This window comes from Parasteatoda tepidariorum, chromosome 11, assembly GCF_982258835.1.
Source record: "Parasteatoda tepidariorum strain Cologne lab strain chromosome 11, Ptep-v5.0, whole genome shotgun sequence".
Classification (NCBI taxonomy): Eukaryota; Metazoa; Arthropoda; class Arachnida; order Araneae; family Theridiidae; genus Parasteatoda; species Parasteatoda tepidariorum.
In genome coordinates this window covers 1,002,325-1,023,738 of record NC_141765.1, presented here as the reverse complement: position 1 = coordinate 1,023,738, position 21,414 = coordinate 1,002,325, and the positions used below count along the sequence as shown (strand labels likewise).

The 21,414-nt window shown below is 27.7% G+C and overlaps 2 protein-coding genes and 1 long non-coding RNA gene across 9 annotated transcripts in view; 1 reads left to right on the top strand and 2 right to left on the bottom strand.

Annotated features, from left to right (window-relative positions):
- On the bottom strand, nt 1-6,257 carry LOC147801150 (uncharacterized). Of its 6 annotated transcripts, XR_015430575.1 has the most exons (4): nt 6,103-6,257; nt 3,462-5,290; nt 756-781; nt 1-290 (listed from the first exon to the last, which is right to left on the bottom strand). It is a non-coding gene; the product is annotated as an uncharacterized LOC147801150 (long non-coding RNA). The 6 variants fall into 6 exon arrangements; XR_015430572.1 differs by having other exon boundaries at nt 756-5,290; XR_015430571.1 differs by having other exon boundaries at nt 1-781.
- Nucleotides 6,258-6,345: 88 nt separating this feature from the next.
- On the top strand, nt 6,346-11,076 carry wfs1 (wolframin ER transmembrane glycoprotein wfs1). Its single transcript, XM_016068998.5, has one exon. The coding sequence runs from the start codon at nt 6,418-6,420 to the stop codon at nt 8,938-8,940; it is 2,523 nt and encodes an 840-aa protein (XP_015924484.1). The 5' UTR covers nt 6,346-6,417; the 3' UTR covers nt 8,941-11,076.
- Nucleotides 11,077-17,513: 6,437 nt separating this feature from the next.
- The window catches only part of LOC107452510 (uncharacterized), a 136,251-nt gene continuing 132,350 nt past the window's right edge, over nt 17,514-21,414 (bottom strand). For both annotated transcript variants that reach the window (XM_071187592.2, XM_071187593.2), the window contains one exon: nt 17,514-17,767. In XM_071187592.2, coding sequence (XP_071043693.2) covers nt 17,624-17,767 — 144 coding nt within the window. In that variant the 3' untranslated portion in view covers nt 17,514-17,623. The remainder of the gene's footprint in view (nt 17,768-21,414) is intronic.

Below are 21,414 nucleotides of genomic sequence, written 5' to 3'. Positions count from 1 at the left end.
TTACATGAACAATTTAAAACTTTATTTAATAAAATAGTTGCACAGTTTTTCATTTTTCTGAAATTTCAGCAGACAGACATCACAACTTAAATACACTTCACCTAAATGCATAATCTCAAATAAATGTATTAATAAGCATACAAAAAATAGTTTTAGATACAAATAACAAATATTAATAAGAATTTTGCACATGAGGATTCTTTCCTTGATAGGACGGCTTTAAAAATTATTACTTAGTGGTAGCTTCTCCAAACATTACATTCAAATAGTACCAGTAAGCTCTTGTCAGGCTAGAAAAAACTTATTATGTAAATCTACCCAATCCAAGAAACTGTCATTTACAATAAACATCTAATTTAAAAATGGAAGTTTAACATAATTCACCCAATAATTCTATATGAAAATCTATTTTATTAATTTTTAACGTTATATTTTACGTGCTTAAAGAAACTAGTTTAGAAGAGAAAATTATTAAATTTTGTCTGGGTTTTCAAAAGAAAAAAAAAAAAAGAATTTTTTTTTCACAAATAATGTGCAAGTGAAAATAAAACAAAAATTCAAAATAATATTTGCCATTCATTTAAAGCCTATGAATAATTTTAATTAGGCGTTCAACACTCTAAAATATTACTTATAGGATTATCAAAGTTTATTAAAACAATATCTTAAAAAAAAAAAAAAAACTTAAAACATGTGTCTTTGCATTTTATAGAATTTTGTGTCATACAGAACATTGGACTTATCTTTAAACTTACCTACTAAGCATGACAGTAATATTAGTCTGAGAAAGACAAGATATAAAATGCTTAATATAATTTTAAGATTCAAATATTTAGACACATAAATATGTGCTTAAGCATAAACAGAAGTTTTTTTTAAAAACTTTTGAGAACATTACAACTAACATAACACAATAAATTTATCAACTTTAGTTTGCTTAACCAAGTAGAGTAGACTTAAAAATAGAAAGATATTTAAGGAAATACATTTACCTAAATATAGTTCTGAACTAAATTGCCTAAATAATTAGACAAATTATGAAAAATGCTCATTATTCTTGCTTTATTGCAGAAATTTTAACTGAAATATTTATTGTTTACACCTGTAACAGTTAATGTGGTTTATAGAATTTCATTGCATAGATTTTCCTCTTTAAATAAATTTCCAGCATACGAAGAAAAAAAACGTTTCATACACATAAGTATAAACCTTAATAACTATATTTCAAATTGACGAAACTCTCCTCTGAAAAATTGCGAAATCATAGCTGACATCATAGATATGAAAAAATCCAGTAGATTTTATGAAATAATATAAATTTTATGATAATTGTAGCAGAATGTACTAAATACAGGGTGGCCACTCGAATCAGATTTCAAATTTCCCTGATTTTTCCAGGTTTTCCAGATAAAAATCTTAAAATTTCCAGGTTTTTGTTTCTTTTTTCTTATAAAGTATAGGATGTGTACAAGAAAAGTGTCTATATTATAAAATATTTTATTCAAAATGTTATTTTTTTAACATATCATACTTGAAAAAAATAATTTATTTTGACAATTTTCAAGATTTTTTATTTATTTTTTAATGTTTTGGTACAAAATTTTGAATCAAAAATCATATATTGACCAACAAAGGAGCCTTTTTTAAAAATTAAAATATGTTATAAGAGGTTAAAATGAAATAGAAAAAATTGCCATTAATGCAACAATTGTAACAATTTGTCGACAAACATTGCTGTTAGCGATTGTAAAAAAATGTGTGATTCGTTGGTTTGCTCAGAAAAAATAATTCACAGATTTCTTTGAATGGGAGTAGAAAAAGAGTGTGATATAAAATCTATTATCATAAAATTTAACCAACTAATTTTTGGAGAATTTTATAAAGTTAAAAATACAAAAACATTTTGTCAAAATCGAGAATAAAAATAACCACCAAAGCATCGGAACAAACTTGAGCCATAAATGGATTCAGCCCAAAGACAGTATTTAAAAATAGAAGCTAATATCCTAAATCTTTTTCCACCTACACCAGAATCTTTCCTAAATTGCACAGTCCCATAGCGGTCAAAGGTTTCTGCATTCGTTTAGCAACAGTAGGAGAATTTTATGTGGCATTCTAGTTTAACAGCTGTAATGGAGCAAATTTTGATGCAAGCAAAGTATTGCTAAGTTGATGACATTTCAACTGTTTGGCGATACATTTCCGTAAAAAAAAGTGGGTATAATGGATGAAATAATTTAAATTAAGAAAATTAGCAAATAATTTAAATTAGTGAAATTAAAAAAATTATCAAAGAAAAATTTCCAGCTTTTCTTTAAAATTCCCTGATTTTTCCAGGTTTTTATCCAAATTTCCCTGATATTTCCAGGTTTTTTCCAGTATAAAAAAATTCCCTGATAATTCCAGGTTTTCAAGGTTTTCCAGGTGGGTGGCCACCCTGTAAATATTTCACACAAAGGGAATTTTAGAGATTTTTCTAGTTATCAAAATAGAAAAATTGCAATATTCTCCAGTTAAAATTGACAACATACTCGAAATATTATGTGTTATGTTTACTCATAATTTTCAATATTAATAGGCATTTAATCAATCAAAGATATTTAAAAGATTTTATTAATTTATTTAAAAAGAAAACTCTGAACATTTTAGAAGAAAAAAAGTTATGCCCCTGGATGTCCCAATAACTAGCTTTTACACAATTAAAAACATTCATAAAACACAATATTTATAACTTTTATCCCATTACTAAGGCTCATTACACAAAAATGATACCATATAAAAATGCTAGATGAGAGGAGTTTATATGTACGCTGTGAAATAAGATCATGCATTTGTTTGATACACAAAATACATATTTGTTGATACATTTCATACACAAAATTAATCTCACTTTTAACAAACTGTACTTTTACTCCACAATAACTTTATTTGACTAATGAACTACATTTTACTATAATTTATAATAGAATTGTAAGTTACTATTTAACCAATTTTAACAGAATTGTATTTCCAGCTTTAATTAAAATGAACCAGAGAAACAATGCATGAATGTGCATTACAAGAGTTAAAGAACTTAAATTATCATCAATAACTTGATCATTTAATCATGCACAATTTTAAAAACAATACTTAAATTTTTATTAGAAACAATAACCATAACATTACTCCCAAACTGCAAATTAAATTTTTAATAATTGCGAAAATCAGAACTTCGGATTACATTTCATATGATTATATGCACACAACTAACAAAGGGAGAATAATGAAAACTCCAAATGTTTATAAACATATCCATATAAAGGGCAAATTATAAATAATTGGCAATATAAATATTATAAAATTTCTAGAAGTTAAGTTGATCATATATGCATAACGGAAAACTTTAATATCTTTAAAGATCAAAATTAAATTAAAAATATTTTGATAAAACTGCAATGTTTAACCCCAAAATGGGAACTTACCAGTTTCGGGAGTCTGTAAAAATGTCAGTGTCACTTAACTTTTATTGATGTCATCAATGCAATATTAATTGCAGTAAGAGGTACATAATATAGTAATGTCAGCATTCTTAAACTTTTAAGTACTTGAAAATGTTAATGAATGACATACCCTAGAAAGTAATTAACATCTAGGTAAGTTTGCAAGTGAGCTTTAGTTGTTATGCTGAACTTGGAAAAAACAATAAAAAGAAAACCATTTTAAAAATATCTATAGGGTGACCTGGGGTAATTCCTGATCAAAAACGCAAACATCTATTTTATGAAAAAACTATTCAAAATAGAATTTTAATATTTACTGGAAGTTTGAGGCTATATGAGATGAGTCCAATGCCACCTTCTTTTGTTTGAAAATCTAATTAGAATTTAAAAGATTTCAAATTTTTAGTGATCAGGAATTACCCCTGGTCTTGATCATTTCTGGGGTAATTCCTGATCACTTCTGGGGTAATTACTGATCACCAGTATTATTGTAAAGGGGCTGTTTAAAAATAATTATATAATGGTAATTAACAAATAAGACATCAAGATCAAACAAATAAACCAAAAAGACAAGTTTAAGCAGCTAATAAAATGATTTATTTAAAAGCAAGAAGAACGATTAACACTTTAAATTTTCAAAAATCTTTGCATCGTGCCATACATTTTAGGCAATCAGCCAACTCATTCTCATGTTCTTCTGAAATATAAGAGAGTTCCCACAGGTGTTACTTTTGCTGGATTTTTTAACTTCATTAAGGGAAAGTGTAAAGTTAAGTAGGGTATGTCAACAGCTCTGGCAGCAGCTCTCACACTGAAATTTTCATTTTCAATCATTAAAAGAAATTCACTAATTTTGTTTTCTAGAAGCTTAGTATCCTTTTTAGGGGCTTATAATTTCTCACCATATTTATACTAGGCTAATTCATTAACTTAAAAATTATTCTAACAGTTATACTAGGCTAATTTATAAACTTAAAAATTATTCTAACGATGTACACACATAAAATTAAGATAGAAGCAAGGTAAAACAAACCAGAAATGGTGCAAATCAGAATACAGTCTTGTATACAGTTAAAAACAAATTTTGTGATGACAGTTAAAATATATTTTATAGTTGTTCCACTTAATAAATATGAACTGTTATTTAAGAAAAGACAATTAGGTATTTATAAGCTATTTCATATACTATTTATAAGAAGAAATGACAATGATCAGGAATTACCCCAGTGATCAATAATTACCCCATCTGTAGGGGGCAACATTTGATATAGTTTCCTATAATCAATTATAATGTTTACAGTAGATGTGAAACAATTAAACAAAAGCTTACACTACTTTTATATCAAAGAAAAAGAAAGTGACTCAAAATATTTATTATTAAGAGAAGGAGGGGGATCTTTGCAGAAATGTGCACATTTTGAAACTAATCTTTGAAATGGAAAATACAGAAAGCAGTTTAAAAGATACTTATTTTGTTAGATTAAACAAAAAATTATTATTAAGTAAATGTAGTTATACTTTAGTAAAGTGTACAAGCATTCTTGTCCGTGTCTTAAACTTAAAAAAAATAATTTTTTTAAAAAAAAAATAATTTTTTTTAAAAATAAAACTTAGGTGATCATTATTTACCCCAGAAACAGAGTGATCGTGAATTACCCCGGGTCACCCTATAGAAAGTTTAATAAACTATCCAAATAGGCAGTTCTCTAGCTATTGTTTCACCAAGTTTATCTTCTCCACGATCAGCCAACTGTATGTGGTACACAGACGTGCTTCCAGTCATTCCTATATATGAATCAAATCATGAACCACTAGAGAAAAAAAAGTAACATTAACAATACTAGTATTAAAAAATTACAACATCAAAAGAGATAAATTTGTCACAGTGACAAAAAATCCCAATATGTTGCTACTCTTTTTTAGAGTTAACTAATTTATTTTAAATACATTAATCTCATCTATCAATTTTGAATGCAAGGCATACAATTCCTATGATAGTTGCTAGGAAATTTAGAAATATATAAAGATGAATTGTAGATCTAAAATACTCGTTACTTTAATCACCACCTTTTCTTAATATAGCTAAATACAACCTTCGTATTTAAATATTCCTTATTATAAACTATTCATAATATAAAATTTAGTATCGTATAATAAAATTTAGTATGTGCTGTTTGTATTCTAATGACAAACAGCACAAAACACAAGCATTTATCTCCATATAAGTTCATTTATTATTATACATAAATAACAAACTATATAATTTCTTAAAATTATTATTCGCTATATTAACGCTGATTTTACTAAAACCTTCGTTAGAATAAATATTCCAATATGAAAACATTTAGGTTATCAGAAATTTTCCTCAGCAAAAATTATTTAACGAATTTTTTAAACAATAACCACTCAATCAATTAATGCTAAGCATATAAAAATAATTTTCTAGTAGAGTAGAGTTACAAATGCATTATAAAATTCATTCTCATTGAAAAATAACACGAGAATGATGTTCACGCATTATAGAACGTAATATATAAACATTTATGCAATGTTTTCACTTTTAATTAGCTAATAATAAATAAAATGATTACATAAAATTAATATATTAATAATTTTTACTTACCACAACAGATTAGTTAGCTATCCCATGCAGCAAAATTTCTACACGTGAAATTAACAAGCCATCACAACAAATATGCACACGAACACTGGCGATGTGGCGATTTAACAGATAGAAAAAGTCGCCACGATGATTGAAAAAAGTAACCCATTTTTCGTTGCCACCGGGAAGATAGGACCTTCACTTCCTCTTTCGGGTTCCTTATATCTATGAAACTCCTATGACGACACATCATGTACCCAATTTCTATGCACAGTTGGCAACAGTAAAGAATTTTAGCAGAAGGTAATTTGAAAGTGTTTCGTTGATATTTTTAGGATGCAGATGTTTTCCCCCTTGGTCTTTTTTATGAATTTTTCTGAAAGTTATATTTACACTTTGTTCCAAGCTTCGTATCGAAGCATGAGTAAAAAAAAAAAGAGGACCAACGTGATGGCAGAACTACACGAAGCTGAATCTATTTACAGATCTTTACTCTTGCATCGAGAGAATCCTTGTATCTCCGGTGCGGATAGTACAATTCGACTAAGGCACACTTTAGCAAAGGACGGTTGTAAAGAATCTCAAATTACGTTGGCTAAGTATTTATTGACTGTAGTATCTAACTGTCCTGCGGAACGAGACTTCAATGCTCAATCAGCAATTTATTGGCTGCTCCAAGCTGTCAAAACTGGGCAAGAAGAAGCTTTCTTACTCTTAGAAGAGTGCTTTAAAACTGGCGTTGGTATAAATGCTGTGAACTGTTCTGAAATTGAAAAGTGCCTTAGGTTTAGCAAAGAAGAAAAATTTGCTCGAAAAATCGCATTTTCTATATACCGTGCTATAATGAGCGATACCGAGGAATTGATTCCATCAGACATTTTCGGTGATAAAATTGAACTAATCTTTCAAAGAAAAAACCCCGAAAACTTATGCGATGAATCTAAAGACAATTCATCTCAAATGATTTCTGAAACATTATGCCAAACGAAAATTGAGGAAAGTTCTCAGGATCAAAAGTGTGTTTCTTTCAGTGAAGTTGTGAGTTCTGTCCAGACCTGTTTAGAGGGTAATGTTCCTCTGGTGTCTCTGAAACAAGTGATAAATTATTCAGAGTATAAAAGTTGGCTGTCCACAAAATATCTTCATATTGTTTGGGATTTGATTATGAAATCTCTGGAAAATTTAATTTTCAATCTTTCTTCTTTACGATTATCAGCTTTGATTATTTTGATGATTATACTGTCATTTTTCTCTGTTTTTCTGGTGCCAGGTAATATTGTGTGTCAGGAGATTCACATTTGGTTGAAATCATCTTTGTGTCTGGTGATTATGTTGTCTTGTACTTGCTTTGTTATAAATATTAATTTCGGTGGAAATAATTTAAAAAGATGGCTACATCTGATAAAGTATTTTGAGCCAAACATCAAGTCTCAAGAAATTAGGGAAAAATATTCTTTGAAAACTACCTATCCTTTGCTTACTTTCTTTTTTGCTTCATTTTTTTACATTGCTTTCTTACCTAGTAATCCAATTTCTGCTACATTCACAGACATTGGGTTTTTATGTTTTTTTCTTATGGTTCTAATGGACCGTACTATAGATCAAAAAAGATATTATGTTAATATATCTTTAATTTTAAATGTTCTGACTTGTTTATATAAAGCTAACATCATCCAAAGTTCATTCAACAACATTGGCTCCTATCTTAATTTTCAATTTGATTATACAATAGCAAATAATCTCTATTTACATATTAGTTTTATTTCTTGCTTAGCCTTACCTTTTGTTTTACCATACTTATATTTTAAAATGGGAAAGGAAAGTAGGTCAGTCTTACTGCCTCATTTAATGTCTCTTACGTGGATGAATTTGGCATGTATCCATCTTTCAAACACTATGTCTTCTCAACAGATTTTTAGTGTTTTTTCTTGGCTTGCTATCTTACTTTTGTCAAATTACACTGGCTTTTTATTTACTTTGATTTTATACTGTTTTCTAATTATTTTTAGAACTCAAGATTATTTTAAAGTTGAATTATTTATTTTTGGCTTGATATTTGTATTTATGTATTTCTTAAGCTTTATAATCATCAAAAAGCTCAAAATTTCACATGAGAGTAAAATATGGTCCTTTATTGTTTGTTCTGTTATTTTGGCCTCCTCTTTTCAGGCTTTAAGGCCTCAGACTCCAAATGTGGGCACTATTGATACAGCTATACCATGGGAAAAATATCAATCCTATTGTCATCATAATGCTTGGTATAGAACTAATACAGCTGAAGTTCAGATATCTTGCTTGCCTTTAAAAGGAAGAGATGTAACTTTAGAAGGAACTGTTACTTCTATAGATTTGATTGAAGTTCATAATAACTTGCAAATATTTGCAAATATATTACCAGAGCCTTTGCATAGCTGGTTTGTTTGTGCCCTGGGAGAGAATTATGTGCTCTGCAATTCAAGCGAAAAAACATCATTACAAGGCGAACATTGTAAAATGTATAAATCTTTAAATGTAAGTCAGTGTCATTTGCACAATTTGGATACTTATTTGTATCAAATCACTGTAGAAATATCATCAAGAACTTCTCCTGAAGTTTTCCTCATTACTGATCATGCATGCACACCTTTTGTAAAAACTTTGAAAGAAGGTGATGCTCTTGAAGTGGTTGGAAGATTAGATTTTAATGTTGGTGGTACTAAACCAGTTCTGACATTAAAAAAAGCACGTTGTACAAGTTGTTATACAAATCGAGACTGCAACATCTCTTCCATGCAACCTGTGCCTTCACATTTAAAATTCTCATGGAAAAATCTTGTTTGGTTTTACTTTGCCCCATTAATCAGATATAATACAGATTAAAGTTTTTTGTTTACATTTATAAATCACTTTTACCAGTTTTTAATTTAGGTTTGCGTGATTATATTATTTTATGTTGTTTGCTGTGGATGTTTTTTAATCATATTTTGTATTTAACATTTTATATGATTTTATGCTATTAGTTTACTGAAGTTCATTAATAACTTCTAATAGTATACTTGCTTTTTAAATTTAATCTTTTTTGCTTTTAATATAGTATTATTCCATTTTATTCATCTTGAAATAGTTTTAGATGTGATTAAAATATTATATCTTAGTCTTAAAACTACTAAAAATGATTTTGATTTAAATCTTATTCAAACCTAAAATATTCCATGTATCATGCGTAGCAGTGGATGCAAACTACAAGCACACATGAATACTTGTTATCATTTATTACAACTAAGCATACAGAAATACTTGTTATTATAAAAGAAGTTTAAATATAGAAGAAAAATATATCATTTTACTGCATAAGGACTTACAGATTTAACAATATATCATTTTGTTATTTCATTTGAATAATTTTTATTATAAAAAAAGTGTTTGTTTTTTAAAAGTTGTTGCTTAGTTTAAAGTGAAAAATACGTATATATTTGTTTCAAAGTGAATTATTTTTGTTAATATTTAATTAAAAAAAATAATTTGCTTTTATTATAACAAAGGTTATTTTAAAAAAAACAACTCATTTTATTACTTTTTGTTTTTAATTTCAGCCCCAGATTTTTGTATATTTTTTATTCAGTAAAATGTTTATCTTGTTATTCTGTTAATAAAATAAAAACATTTGCTTTGGCATTCAAAAACTTAGTGTTAAAAATGTATTATCCATTTTTATCTTTTCTTATTTGTTTTAGAGTAATGTGTTTTGAATCTATTAAATTGATCAGAGTTGAGAAAATCAAATGGCATCAAATTCATAATTTTTTTAAAAAAAAACTTTTTATCTCTGCTAGTGTTCTTCTTCAAAAAATAACGAAAAATAATCATAAACGGTTATTTGATTTTTAAATTTCCTTGAACTAAGGTAATGATCAATATAACAACAGGCTTATAACAACAGTCCCAAAGACCTTGATAATTACATTTTAATTGATTAGATTTATTGTAATTTAGATAAATATAGTTTTAATATATTTTAATTATATTTCAATTACTGAAAGTCTAAATATTATAGAAAAAGACAAGCACACCTTGAAATGAAATTAAAATAAAAACATTTTATTCAAAAGAAATATTTTTATAAAAAGTAAAAAGGTATTCTAATGATCTTTTTCTATTTTGTAATACAGAATATTGTGTTTGCTGTTAGGTTTCAAATTAATTTTGTTAAAATCAAGTTTTTGTTCATTGAATTATTTTTTTGTAGTGTAATTTAGTTAATAAAATTGTTTTAATGATATTCATTAACAATCTACCTTGGAAAAATTTCATGATTGATGTTTAGATATTTATTCTTTTGTTCATATTGAGCTTTTTCTCTCATTGATAATTTATTGAAATATACGTATATTGATTTTGTGTATAGATAATATAATATTTACAAAAATTGTTTGAAAATGTTAAAATATTGTGTCATTTTCAATACTGGTTTTTATATACAAATTAATTTTTTTTAATCATTTATGCTTGTATATTGTATTGGTCAGACTTTTGAACTTAAAATTCGAGAATTCTCTATATTATTATTTTAAACTCAGTAAACATACTTCTATTTTCAGAAAATGTTTAAATATTATCATGTTGATATTTTTATTTAATTTTATAAAAAATTCTTTTATTTTAAAATATAATTATTTCTATCCTAATGTGCAATACTGGTTTTTATTATTTATACTTGTATATATTGTAATTGGTCAGACTTTTGAACTTATTCTCTATATTATTATTTTAAACTCAGTAAACATACTTCTATTTTCAGAAAATGTTTAAATATCTACATGTTGATATTTTTATTTAATTTTATAAATAATTCTTTTGTTATTTTAAAAAATAGTTATTTCTATCTTAATGTGCAATACAGAATATTTTATTATATCCGTTAAGAAAAAATTTTCACTTTTGTATTTCAGATTGTAAGTCATTGTTAATTTTTAATACAAAGAATTTTTACTCAAATAAATTTTTCATAAAGTGTAATTTTAATTGTTTTCTTTTATTGTCTAGCTCTTCTTGGTGTATATTTCAACTGCTTGCCTTAGATTCAAAAAGTTATACAGTATAGTGTATCTTTAAGATCTGAAACTTTACAGGTCATGTATTTATTTTTATTTTCATGTTTACTTAATAAATTTAAATGTTACGCAAAAATATATGCATAAACACATTTTATATTGAGCCTAGAGAGCTCTGATGAAAAGAAAAAAAATATCTCCTGGAATAATGTTTGTTCCAATGATCAGATTTTCATGTACTAAGTGCTAATTTCATTGGTTCAAGAAGCTGTTTTTAAATAGGCTAATAAAATATAAATTGAATTACAAGATCAGAGAGAAAATGTACCTTCTATAAATAAAATTATTTTTTATCTATATAATTGACTCCTGAACTCTCAAAATGGGAGGATAGACAAATTTTCAAAAAAATTGGGGATTAATAAGGCTGCTAGAACGATGAATATATGTGTTTATATATATATATATACAGTGGTGGCCAAAAGTGTGGACACTTTTTGAAAGTTTCATGTTTTTCAACCTCGTGTGCTTGTAGAATATATTAATTTTCACTTAAATGCAAACGTTTATATATCAAATTGAAGGTAATTTAATGTAGAATTTAATAATAAATACAGTATTACAATATCTGTTTTACAGAAAAAGTTATGCAACTAAGAGTAAGATCTATCTAAGATTTGCATTTTTTTAAAGTGATACTTACACAATCAATACTTAGTAGGATAACCCTTATTTTTTAAGACAGCTTCACATCGTCTTTTTATCGAGTGAACGAATGTTTGGAGTTCATCTTTCGTAATCACATGGTGCCAAGAATCAATTATAGCTTCACTTAGTTGTCTTTTATTGGATGGACATTTTTTTCGTACTAGAATTTTCAAACGTCTACACAAATTTTCAATTGGATTGAGATCAGGGCTGTTTCCTGGCCATGGTAATATATCTATGACTTTATTTTGAAGCATGCTTTGCATTCTTTTGCTGTGTGGCATGGAGCTGAATCCTGCTGAAAAATAAATGGTGCGTTGTTGGGGAAGAGATCCCTGATGGAAGGTATCAATTTTGGTTTCAGGACAGTTTCGATGTATTTTTTGGCATTCAGGCTGCCAAATCAGGCCGAAAAAAATTCACAAGTGCTACTACCGATAGAAAAATTAAATGACTATGCCTTCTAGACAGAAAAATGTCATCAGATGCCATTAGATGTGAAATGAATGCAGCTGGTATTGCGGTAAGTTCAAGAACAATAAGAAGAAGGTTATCAGGATTTGGACTACAAGCTAGAATTCCAGGGAAAAAACCATATTTAAGTCAAAAGCAAAGCGAAAAACGAGTTAAGTCGGCAAAAGAACACATTAAATGTTCAGAAAATCAATGGAAGCAAGTAATCTGGAGTGATGAGAGTAAAATATTGCTCTCTGGAAGTGATGGTAGAAAATACGTGAGACGTAGAGTAGGTGATGCGCTTCATCCTGATTGCATTGAAGCAACTACAAAAAATCCAACAAATGTCATGATTTGGGCATGTATGTCTGCAGATGGTGTGAGCCGAATTCAAGTGATTGATGGCATCCTGAATGCCAAAAAATACATCGAAACTGCCCGGAAACCAAAATTGATACCTTCAAACAGGGATCTCTTCTCCAACAATGCACTATTTATTTTTCAGCAGGATTCAGCTCCATGCCACAGAGCAAAAGTATGCAAAGCATGCTTTCAAAATAAAGGCATAGATATATTACCATGGCCCGGAAACAGCCCTGATCTCAATCCAATTGAAAATTTGTGGCGACGTTTGAAAATTCTTGTACGAAAAAAAAACGTCTATCCAATAAAAGACAACTTATTGAAGCTATAATTGATTCTTCGCACCATGTGATTACGAAAGATGAAATCCAAATACTCGTTCACTCGATGAAAAGACGCTGTGAAGCTGTCTTAAAAAATAAAGGTTATCCTACTAAGTATAGATTGTGTAAGTATCACTTTAAAAAAATGCAAATCTAAGATCTGACTATTTGTTGCATAACCTTTTTTGTAATACAGATATTGTAATACTGTATTTATTATTAAATTCTACATTAAATTACCTTCAATTTGATATATAAACGTTTGTATTTAAGTGAAAATTATTATATTCTACAAGCACAAAAAGTTGAAAAACATGAAACTTTCAAAAAGTGTCCACACTTTTGGCCACCACTGTATATATATATATATATATATATATATATATAGTAGATTCTTGATAAGGCAAACTTCGTTACCCGAGGCTTTGCATTTCATAAAATTTTTTGTTACATATTATAATAAAACTTACGTACTAAACATGGTAATATAGTTCGAAAAAGTTTAATCTTAAGAATAAGAGTTGGTCACTTTTAGAGCATGATTCATAAAATAGATGGCTTTGAGAATTGTGTGGTTTTGGCCTTTTTTTAGAAATGATAGGGGTGAAACAAGAATCAGAAAAGCAATAAACTTTTCTCTTTTGCTACTACCTTCAGTTAGCAGGTCTGCGTCACTTCCTGCTTAGAATCCCTTTGTCCGAGGAAAATTATTTTTTCATGTTAAAAGATTCAAACATGTTTCAACTGAACAAAATGTTTATCATAAGGACAGCATTTTATAAACCTTTCCATATTGTGTCGACCAATTCCTCAATCCTATATTTAGCTTTATAAAAAAGGAAAGAATTCTAAATCCAGTAGATTTTTAATTATATCATCCTAAAGGAATCTTTTGGGTGATATTATAAAAGGAACTCATTTCCTAATGATTTTGAAATTTATAGTATATATTCTACAAGGTGAAACAAAACAATGATAGATTGGAGAAAAAAGCACAAAAAATTAAATGCTGAAATTAAAAGCCTGTGAAAAAAAAGGCATTGGAAAAAGTGCACCTCATCAGTAATTATGTAAGTTAAACAACTAATACAATTTGGGCCATTCATTCAGAATTTGAAATTAAATATTTATTCGAATAACATTAAATATATTTTTTAAAAAATTGATTAAAATATAGATAGTTATTTAAGTTTAGGAAAAGGAACTTCTTTCTTTTCATACTATTTAACAAATTTATTAGGAACTAAGCAGTTCTAAAATTGTTCGGAATTTCAGTAATTACCCTTGTTGTATTGTGATACAATAATGTACAACAAACGTTTTTTCAACTTGTTATTTTTTAAAGAATTATGTTGAATTCAGATATTTTTTCATTTTTGTTAATTTTTTTTTTACTTATCAAAAGAATAACCCACTAAGAGATTACTGTTAATTGATAAATTATTTAAAACTTTACTGTTATAATATATAATTTATTAATTATTTATATAATTTTATTTACCGTGAAATATATATAAAATAAAAGTTTGTTTCATAACTTCATAGTCAACTTCAAATTAAACACTATCGTAATGAATATTTTTTCAAAAAATAATAAAAATTATTAAATTCAGGTTCATTCTAAGTAACTATTTTTCTTAACTTTAATTTCTTCTGTTAAATAAGATAATAGAATATGTTAAGGGGTATAAAAATGTTGAAAGTGCTCACAAAGAAGAAGAAAAAAAAAAAAAATCCCAAAAAAACACAGTTTTGACAGTGCTTGTTATTCTTGACAACTTTTAAGAAAAACTACTAATTTAACATTTTTTATAATTTTAATCATCTTGATAGCATAATATTTAAAGTTTTCTACCACTCTAAAGTCACTTTTCAGGGAAAATCATAGTTTTAATTGCAATTCACGTAAAACCAAGTTAGTTTGCTTAGTTATTATTGATACACTAGTTCACGATATTTAAGATATTCTAGATATTTAAATGGATTTTTCTAATTTTTTCTTTCTTTTACGTGTGAAAAGGTTCGATTTTAAAGTTTTTGATCAAAATAGGACGCAATTTAAAAAATCTATTTACTATTTAGTCTCTCTGTATTGATTCATTTTCAAGCTTGCCAACCTGTAGTCATTGTTTATCATTTATCACATAGTATTTGTGATTATATCTTAAAAAATTTGAATGCAATAATTCGAAAATTCCCAATTATATCCACAAAGTAGGCCTCAGATATTTTCAAACTCTGTTACATTTTTTGCGTAAGCATGATCGGTAAACATTAAAGCAAGTGAAATAAACATTACTTCTTGTTTAAAATAAGCAAATCACTTGGCAATTTAAAAAAAAAAATTTTACTTCAATTATTATTAATAGTAAACAAACTCTTTTCAAACGTCTTTAGTGAGTTATCAAATTTTTTGAACATATGTATATACACTACCCTTCAATAATGAAAGAGAAAGTTTCTGTTTTTGACATTCTCAAGAAATGCTTCGTAAATTTAGAGGAATTTATGTCATATGATTTTTCATGCTTATTAATAAAATTTAAAACTTTCAGAGGTTTGAGATACCTGCAATATTTGCATGAAATTTCATTAACCTAGCTTAAATATTTATAGTGATATGGGCATTTTTATAAAAGCTAATCTTTTTGCCATGTTTTTTTAAAATCTATAGCTTTAAAAATATTCGATGAAATTAAACAAAATTTTCAGAGCAATTTTTAATTTAATTACAAAATTATTATTTAAAAAAAAGTCACTAAAAATTGATAAAGATAAGAACTTTTAATGTAGTTCTGTTATTCTGTACTTGTGTGGAAAATTTGTTTCATGATTTTGTAGGGAATCGTATTTGATAACTAATGAAAAAGTGCCATTTGAATATCTTTAAAATTTAAAAAGTTTCTAGCAATTTTTTAATAGTTTTTGTACTTTTTAAATATAGTCTAAATGATATGAGGTTTACCACAAATTTCATTTTGTAGCACAAGACAAAATTATTAACAAATGATAATACCTTACAATAATCATCTGTGCACCAAAATATGTGTATTAGGAAAGAAAAAAGAAAACATACTTTTATTGGTTATAATCCCCCACAATGGTGGTGTCATTCTTAATAAATCTTGTTTAATGGTGCAAAATAAAATTTGTGGATTCGCTTGTGATTCAGAGACTAAAAATCTTCTTTCTTTGAATTTAATTAATGAAGACTGTGGTCAAGTAGATAGCATCTTTTTGTAAAAAAGAAGGAAAACACTTTTTGAACTTTATATACAGTAATATATTTTTTGTTTCGTTATAAGTTAACAATCTTTTAAAGTAATTAATTGTATTTATTATGAGGTTTAGAAAATTATAAATAATTTAATAAGAGAAAAATAACTTTGACATATATATATTTACCATGCGTATAAATTATTAATGTATACATATTACTAATTTTTACACATAGTAAATATAAAATGTTTATGTAATAAACGATTTTTATGAAATTTTTTTTTTAACTTTTAAGATGAACTACATTTTTTTAACAGGAACAAATCTTCTGCACTCCTTTGAGTTAATGTTAATGATACTCGACTATATACATATAAGAGTATGTTATAGTGCTTAGGATTAATTTACATAATTGCTGGCAACTTTATTGTTATTTGCATTTAAAATTTTCTACTATGGTGTTTTTATTTGTGTTTTAACATTTATTTTCTTATTTTATAATTGTTATTTAACCATAATTCAAACATAAACTTTAAAAAAGACCTAATATTCAAGCAGTGATGAAAGAGCTTTGCCTCTTCATTTTTTAATGTTTTAGAGTACTTGATCCTACCTGTTTTTGATCTGTTCATCTACTTGTTTGATTATCTTGTTCAAGATCGTTCCCACTCATGTTGATCAACCCATTTTTACCCTTCATAACTTATTTTGCACTTTTTTATACATCTCTGGGCTTTTCCTCTTTCATTCTGTTCGGATATGGATAGAAGTTCTTTGTTACAGATCTGAAACTATAGTATGTTTTCTTGTGGTATTATTTCTGCTTTTTTGTTGTTGTTTAGCTTTAATTTAGTTCACCCTTTGACTGAATGTCACATTCAATTGAGTTTTGTTAACTTCAATCACAAGAAAAATATTTACTTATTTTTAAAAAAAATGCTTTTATTCTTTGATTTAGTCTTTTAGATCAGATTAAATTTTCCCTATGCACATCTTCATTAGCTTTATGCAAATTACTTTCCTAATAAGTAAGCTAATGTATTTATTAGTTTGTAATTAATTATTTAGATGATTCCATTGTTCTGTATTGTGAAACAGATGAAAAAAAATTAGTTTTGGCTGTGTTTCTTTTCTATGCTCATAAAACTATTACAATGCATTTAAAAAAAAGGAGCGCTTTAATTACATATTCGATCTGTGGCTGAAAACTTAACAACATCAGATTGATAAAAAAGTTTTTTTCTTTCTTTTTAGTGTGAAAAAGATTTCCAAATATACTCTAAGTAGTTTTAGTTCTCAGATGAAAACTCAAAATTGTATTGATAAAACTATATAAGGCATATCAAAATATTTTGTTTATTATTTTTATCAAAGACAAGCTCATAAATTCATTCTCACAATAACTTTGAATATACTGGTATGTGTGCAGTTAGTTTTCTCACATTAAGTATGCCACATTTTAACGCAGGAATTTCCTTCTTTTTTCCATATCTTCTTTGTGAGGCAAAGATTTTCAAATTTCTGTTCTAATGCTATTTGGCAAGCACCTATATATGACATATGGTATCTGTATGGTGAGGCATGAACCTGTTGTCAAAACAAAACAAGAAAAAAAAACAAGGCTATTAGCACACAAACTCATATGTTGAGTAAATTAAATTAAGCATGAAAAGCAAGGTTTAACATTAATTTGTGCACCATTTTCATGTTTGGCAAAACAGCCCATCTGAGGGACAGCCAAGGCCTGTTGAAGATTGCCTTACGTTCATCACTCTAAAACTTGATTCCAAAGAATCGAGTCATCATTGTTTTAGCCTTTCTTTTTTTTTTTTAACTAGTGAATTGCTTTGACACAATCAATATCAAGGAGAATGTATTTAATTAGCATACAAATATTTTATTAAATTAGTTCAAAAAGAGAATAAAGTAAATTTATTAGCAATAACTTTTGAAATAATAATCAGATTTCCATTTGCTTAGCAGCAATTACCATTTATTGTTGGACACATATAACGTAAGCTAAATCATTTATATACACAATAAAATATGTGTAGTGTAATGGTGGCCATGAGCGTCACATCACCAGCGTCCAATTTGTTAGGGGGACGAAATCAAAATACACAGTCACTATAGTTCTCACATGACAAAAAAAGAACTTCTTAAATCTGCAAAAAGATTAATTACTTTTATCTCTTTCTTCAATTTAATAAATTTAAGAGCCAGTTATTTTAAGAGTTTGGCAGGGTTGGATACTTGGCATTTTTCATTTAGTTGAAATCTTCTTTATGTTAAACTATGACATATGTTTTTTTTTTGTTAATTTTTGCAAAAAATATTTTGTTTAAGGTTTCTGGGGATCAAAGTTGAAGATCCTCTGGAATTTTAAGAAAAACCTATCACCCACCCAAACATATTGCTGTATGGAAAAACATTTCCATACAGCAATATTATTTTGTGAAATGAATGAACCACAGCACTGACCATTATTTTATGTTCTACAACTTCCATACTTACTAATGAGACATAAAAACTTTGCATGGAAGGTCAAGGTCAATCAGTAATCTTTGAAATAAGGCTATTTTCTTAGACTTCACCTATCAAAAAAATCTACTTGTGCCAACAGTAAACCACAAAAAGATGTATATTTCTATAATCAATTTATATTTGTTGTGTGGTAGCTTGACCTTAAGGTAGTAAGATTTTTTTAAAACTTTCAGGATCATTAACAGCCTTTGCCAAAACTAGACAAGGAGTCTTATGTCTAGCAGAAACAGAATCAATTCATAGATCTATGTTTACTGATTCAGCATTTATTGATCAAATCACTAACTTTAAGGCCCATGCCTGAGTAATTGAACACAGAAATAGTTATGGGAAAGCTGTAGATTGTTTTAAAAATGTAATTTAGGCTAAACATAATATCTGAAGTTAACATCCCCTGAGTTAACTCTGTAATTAACAAGTCTAAGAAAATAGCCATATTTTGAAATGACCTTTGATGCAAAGATCCACTGAAAGTATTTATGTTTTGATAGTTAGTGGGGAAGTAGTAGAATACAAAATAAAGGTCAGTATCATGGTTTATTAATTTATTATAATCATTATCATGGTTATAAGTATTGTTGCATGTATGCATATACCGTATATTCCGGCGGATAACGCGCACCCGTAATTTCTAATAACTTTTTTTAAATTTTAAGATATACTCTCGTATATCGCGCACGAAAATTAGGATTGTACATGTGCAATATCTCGTCTAGTATCAATAGAAAACCAGAAAGCCTTTTAGTGTGGGACATGTTTAGGTCTCACCTTACAGATAATACAAAAAAATTGTTGAAAGAATGTAACATCGATATGGAAGTTATTCCGGGCGGATTGACACCATTAGTTCAGCCATTGGACGTCTGCTTAAACAAACCATTTAAAGCCAATTTAAAAAAAACAGTGGAGCACTTGGATATTGGAGGGCGAGAAAACCTTTACGAAAGGAGGACATATGCGTCATGCAAGTTTGGAAACAGTGTGCGAATGGACATTAAAAGTATGGGATGAAATTAAGCCTGAGATGGTTAGAAAATCATTCAAAAAATGCAGCATTTCAAATAATCTGGACGGATCAGAAGATGACTGTTTATTTATGGATGAGGGTAACACAGATGATGAAGACGAAACAGATTGTGATGACGTGCCTGAAGAAGTAACGGAAGACGAATATAATGAACTATTTATGTAATAACGAAAATCGATAAAGTATATAGGTAAATGTATGTTATTTCTTTAAAATAAAAGTATTTTTCGATATTTAAATTCTTTTAATATATAATTTTTTAGATTCGGCGTATACCGCACACCCGTAAATTCCAATGTTATTTTTTGTATTAAAAGTGCGCGTTATACGCTGGAATATACGGTATGTGTCTTTTACAAAATTCTAGAGGATCTTGACCTTTGAAACTTTTTTGCAAAAGTAAAGAAGCATGACTATAATATTTTTACATAAAAACATTCCCAGAAAATTTCAACAAAATCAAAAATGTCAAGTATCCAACATTGCCTGATTCGCCTGATTTTTTTTAAAAAAAAGAAAACCCCTCTTAAATTGCTGATGATTAATGAAAAATTTCTTTATTTCTCTGAAATGTTGAGGGAGACTTACAGAGATTTCTAATTAGGGGTATACCTACTGTTCCTCCTGCCTGCCAGTAGCACCCATGAAAGTGGCACTTTAGGTGCAAAATTTAACGGGAATTGAAGATTCTGACTCAATAAAGAATAACCACATGGCCCAATTTTTGATTAGAATAAATTTTTAAAAATTGTAATTGTACAGCAATTCATAGATGGCATAAAACCATTTCAAAAGAGTTTAAGATAAAGAATTCCACCAAAGTGTTTATGCAGTATAAATAGAGGCATGAAAAGCTAAATTTGTGAAAGCTGGGGACAATGGGGAGCTGCAAAGCCATGATTTTGTGTAGGTGGAATAGCTGGTGGATGTAGGTGGTTAGTTTATTTTATTAACTAAATTTTAATGATCAAATGAACACACTCTTGTTATCTTTAAATTTGAGTGTTCCCTAAAAACCGTCCTTTATATGTATTTTTTAAAATCTTTATTGAAAAGGAAAATAGAAAAAGATGCACATTGTGGGTCCCAAATTAATATTTGAGGGGGGGGGGGAAACAAAAACCCAAACGAAATCTGACAAATTACTGTAGAGAAACAGATTTAATTGAAGATTAAAACTGAAACATATTTTTAATAATAATCTTTTAACTCCTATTTGATTTCACCTGCAATTAAAACTGTCATTAAGTTTGCCTTCCTGTACTGTGATCTGTTAGATTTCAGTAGAGTTTCTGTTTTGTCCTCTTTTTAAATATTATTTTGTCACCCCCAATGTGTATTATTTCTTATTTTCATTTTTGATAAGTGTTCTAGAAATACATATTAAAGGAGCTATTTGCGGTACAATATTTCACAACCCATATGAATCTAACGCTCTCTAAAGATGGAAACTATAGTTTAATCAGAAGAGTTTTAATAAAATTTAATTCTGAAATGGTTATTAATATTTTTTTAGCCATAGCCAATGTTATTGAGACAAATTCTAACATTTTATTTACAACAAGCCAAGTGGAAAAAATGGTATCGCCCTAAATAACTTTTGCTCTAACCATCAGATATTGATATAATAAAAATCTGTATGGTCACAAGATGGACCTCAAGT

What these genes read in the sequence shown, in the direction of transcription:
- wfs1 (XM_016068998.5), top strand. Translation starts at nt 6,418, where the DNA reads ATGCAGATGTTTTCCCCCTTGGTCTTTTTTATGAATTTTTCTGAAAGT.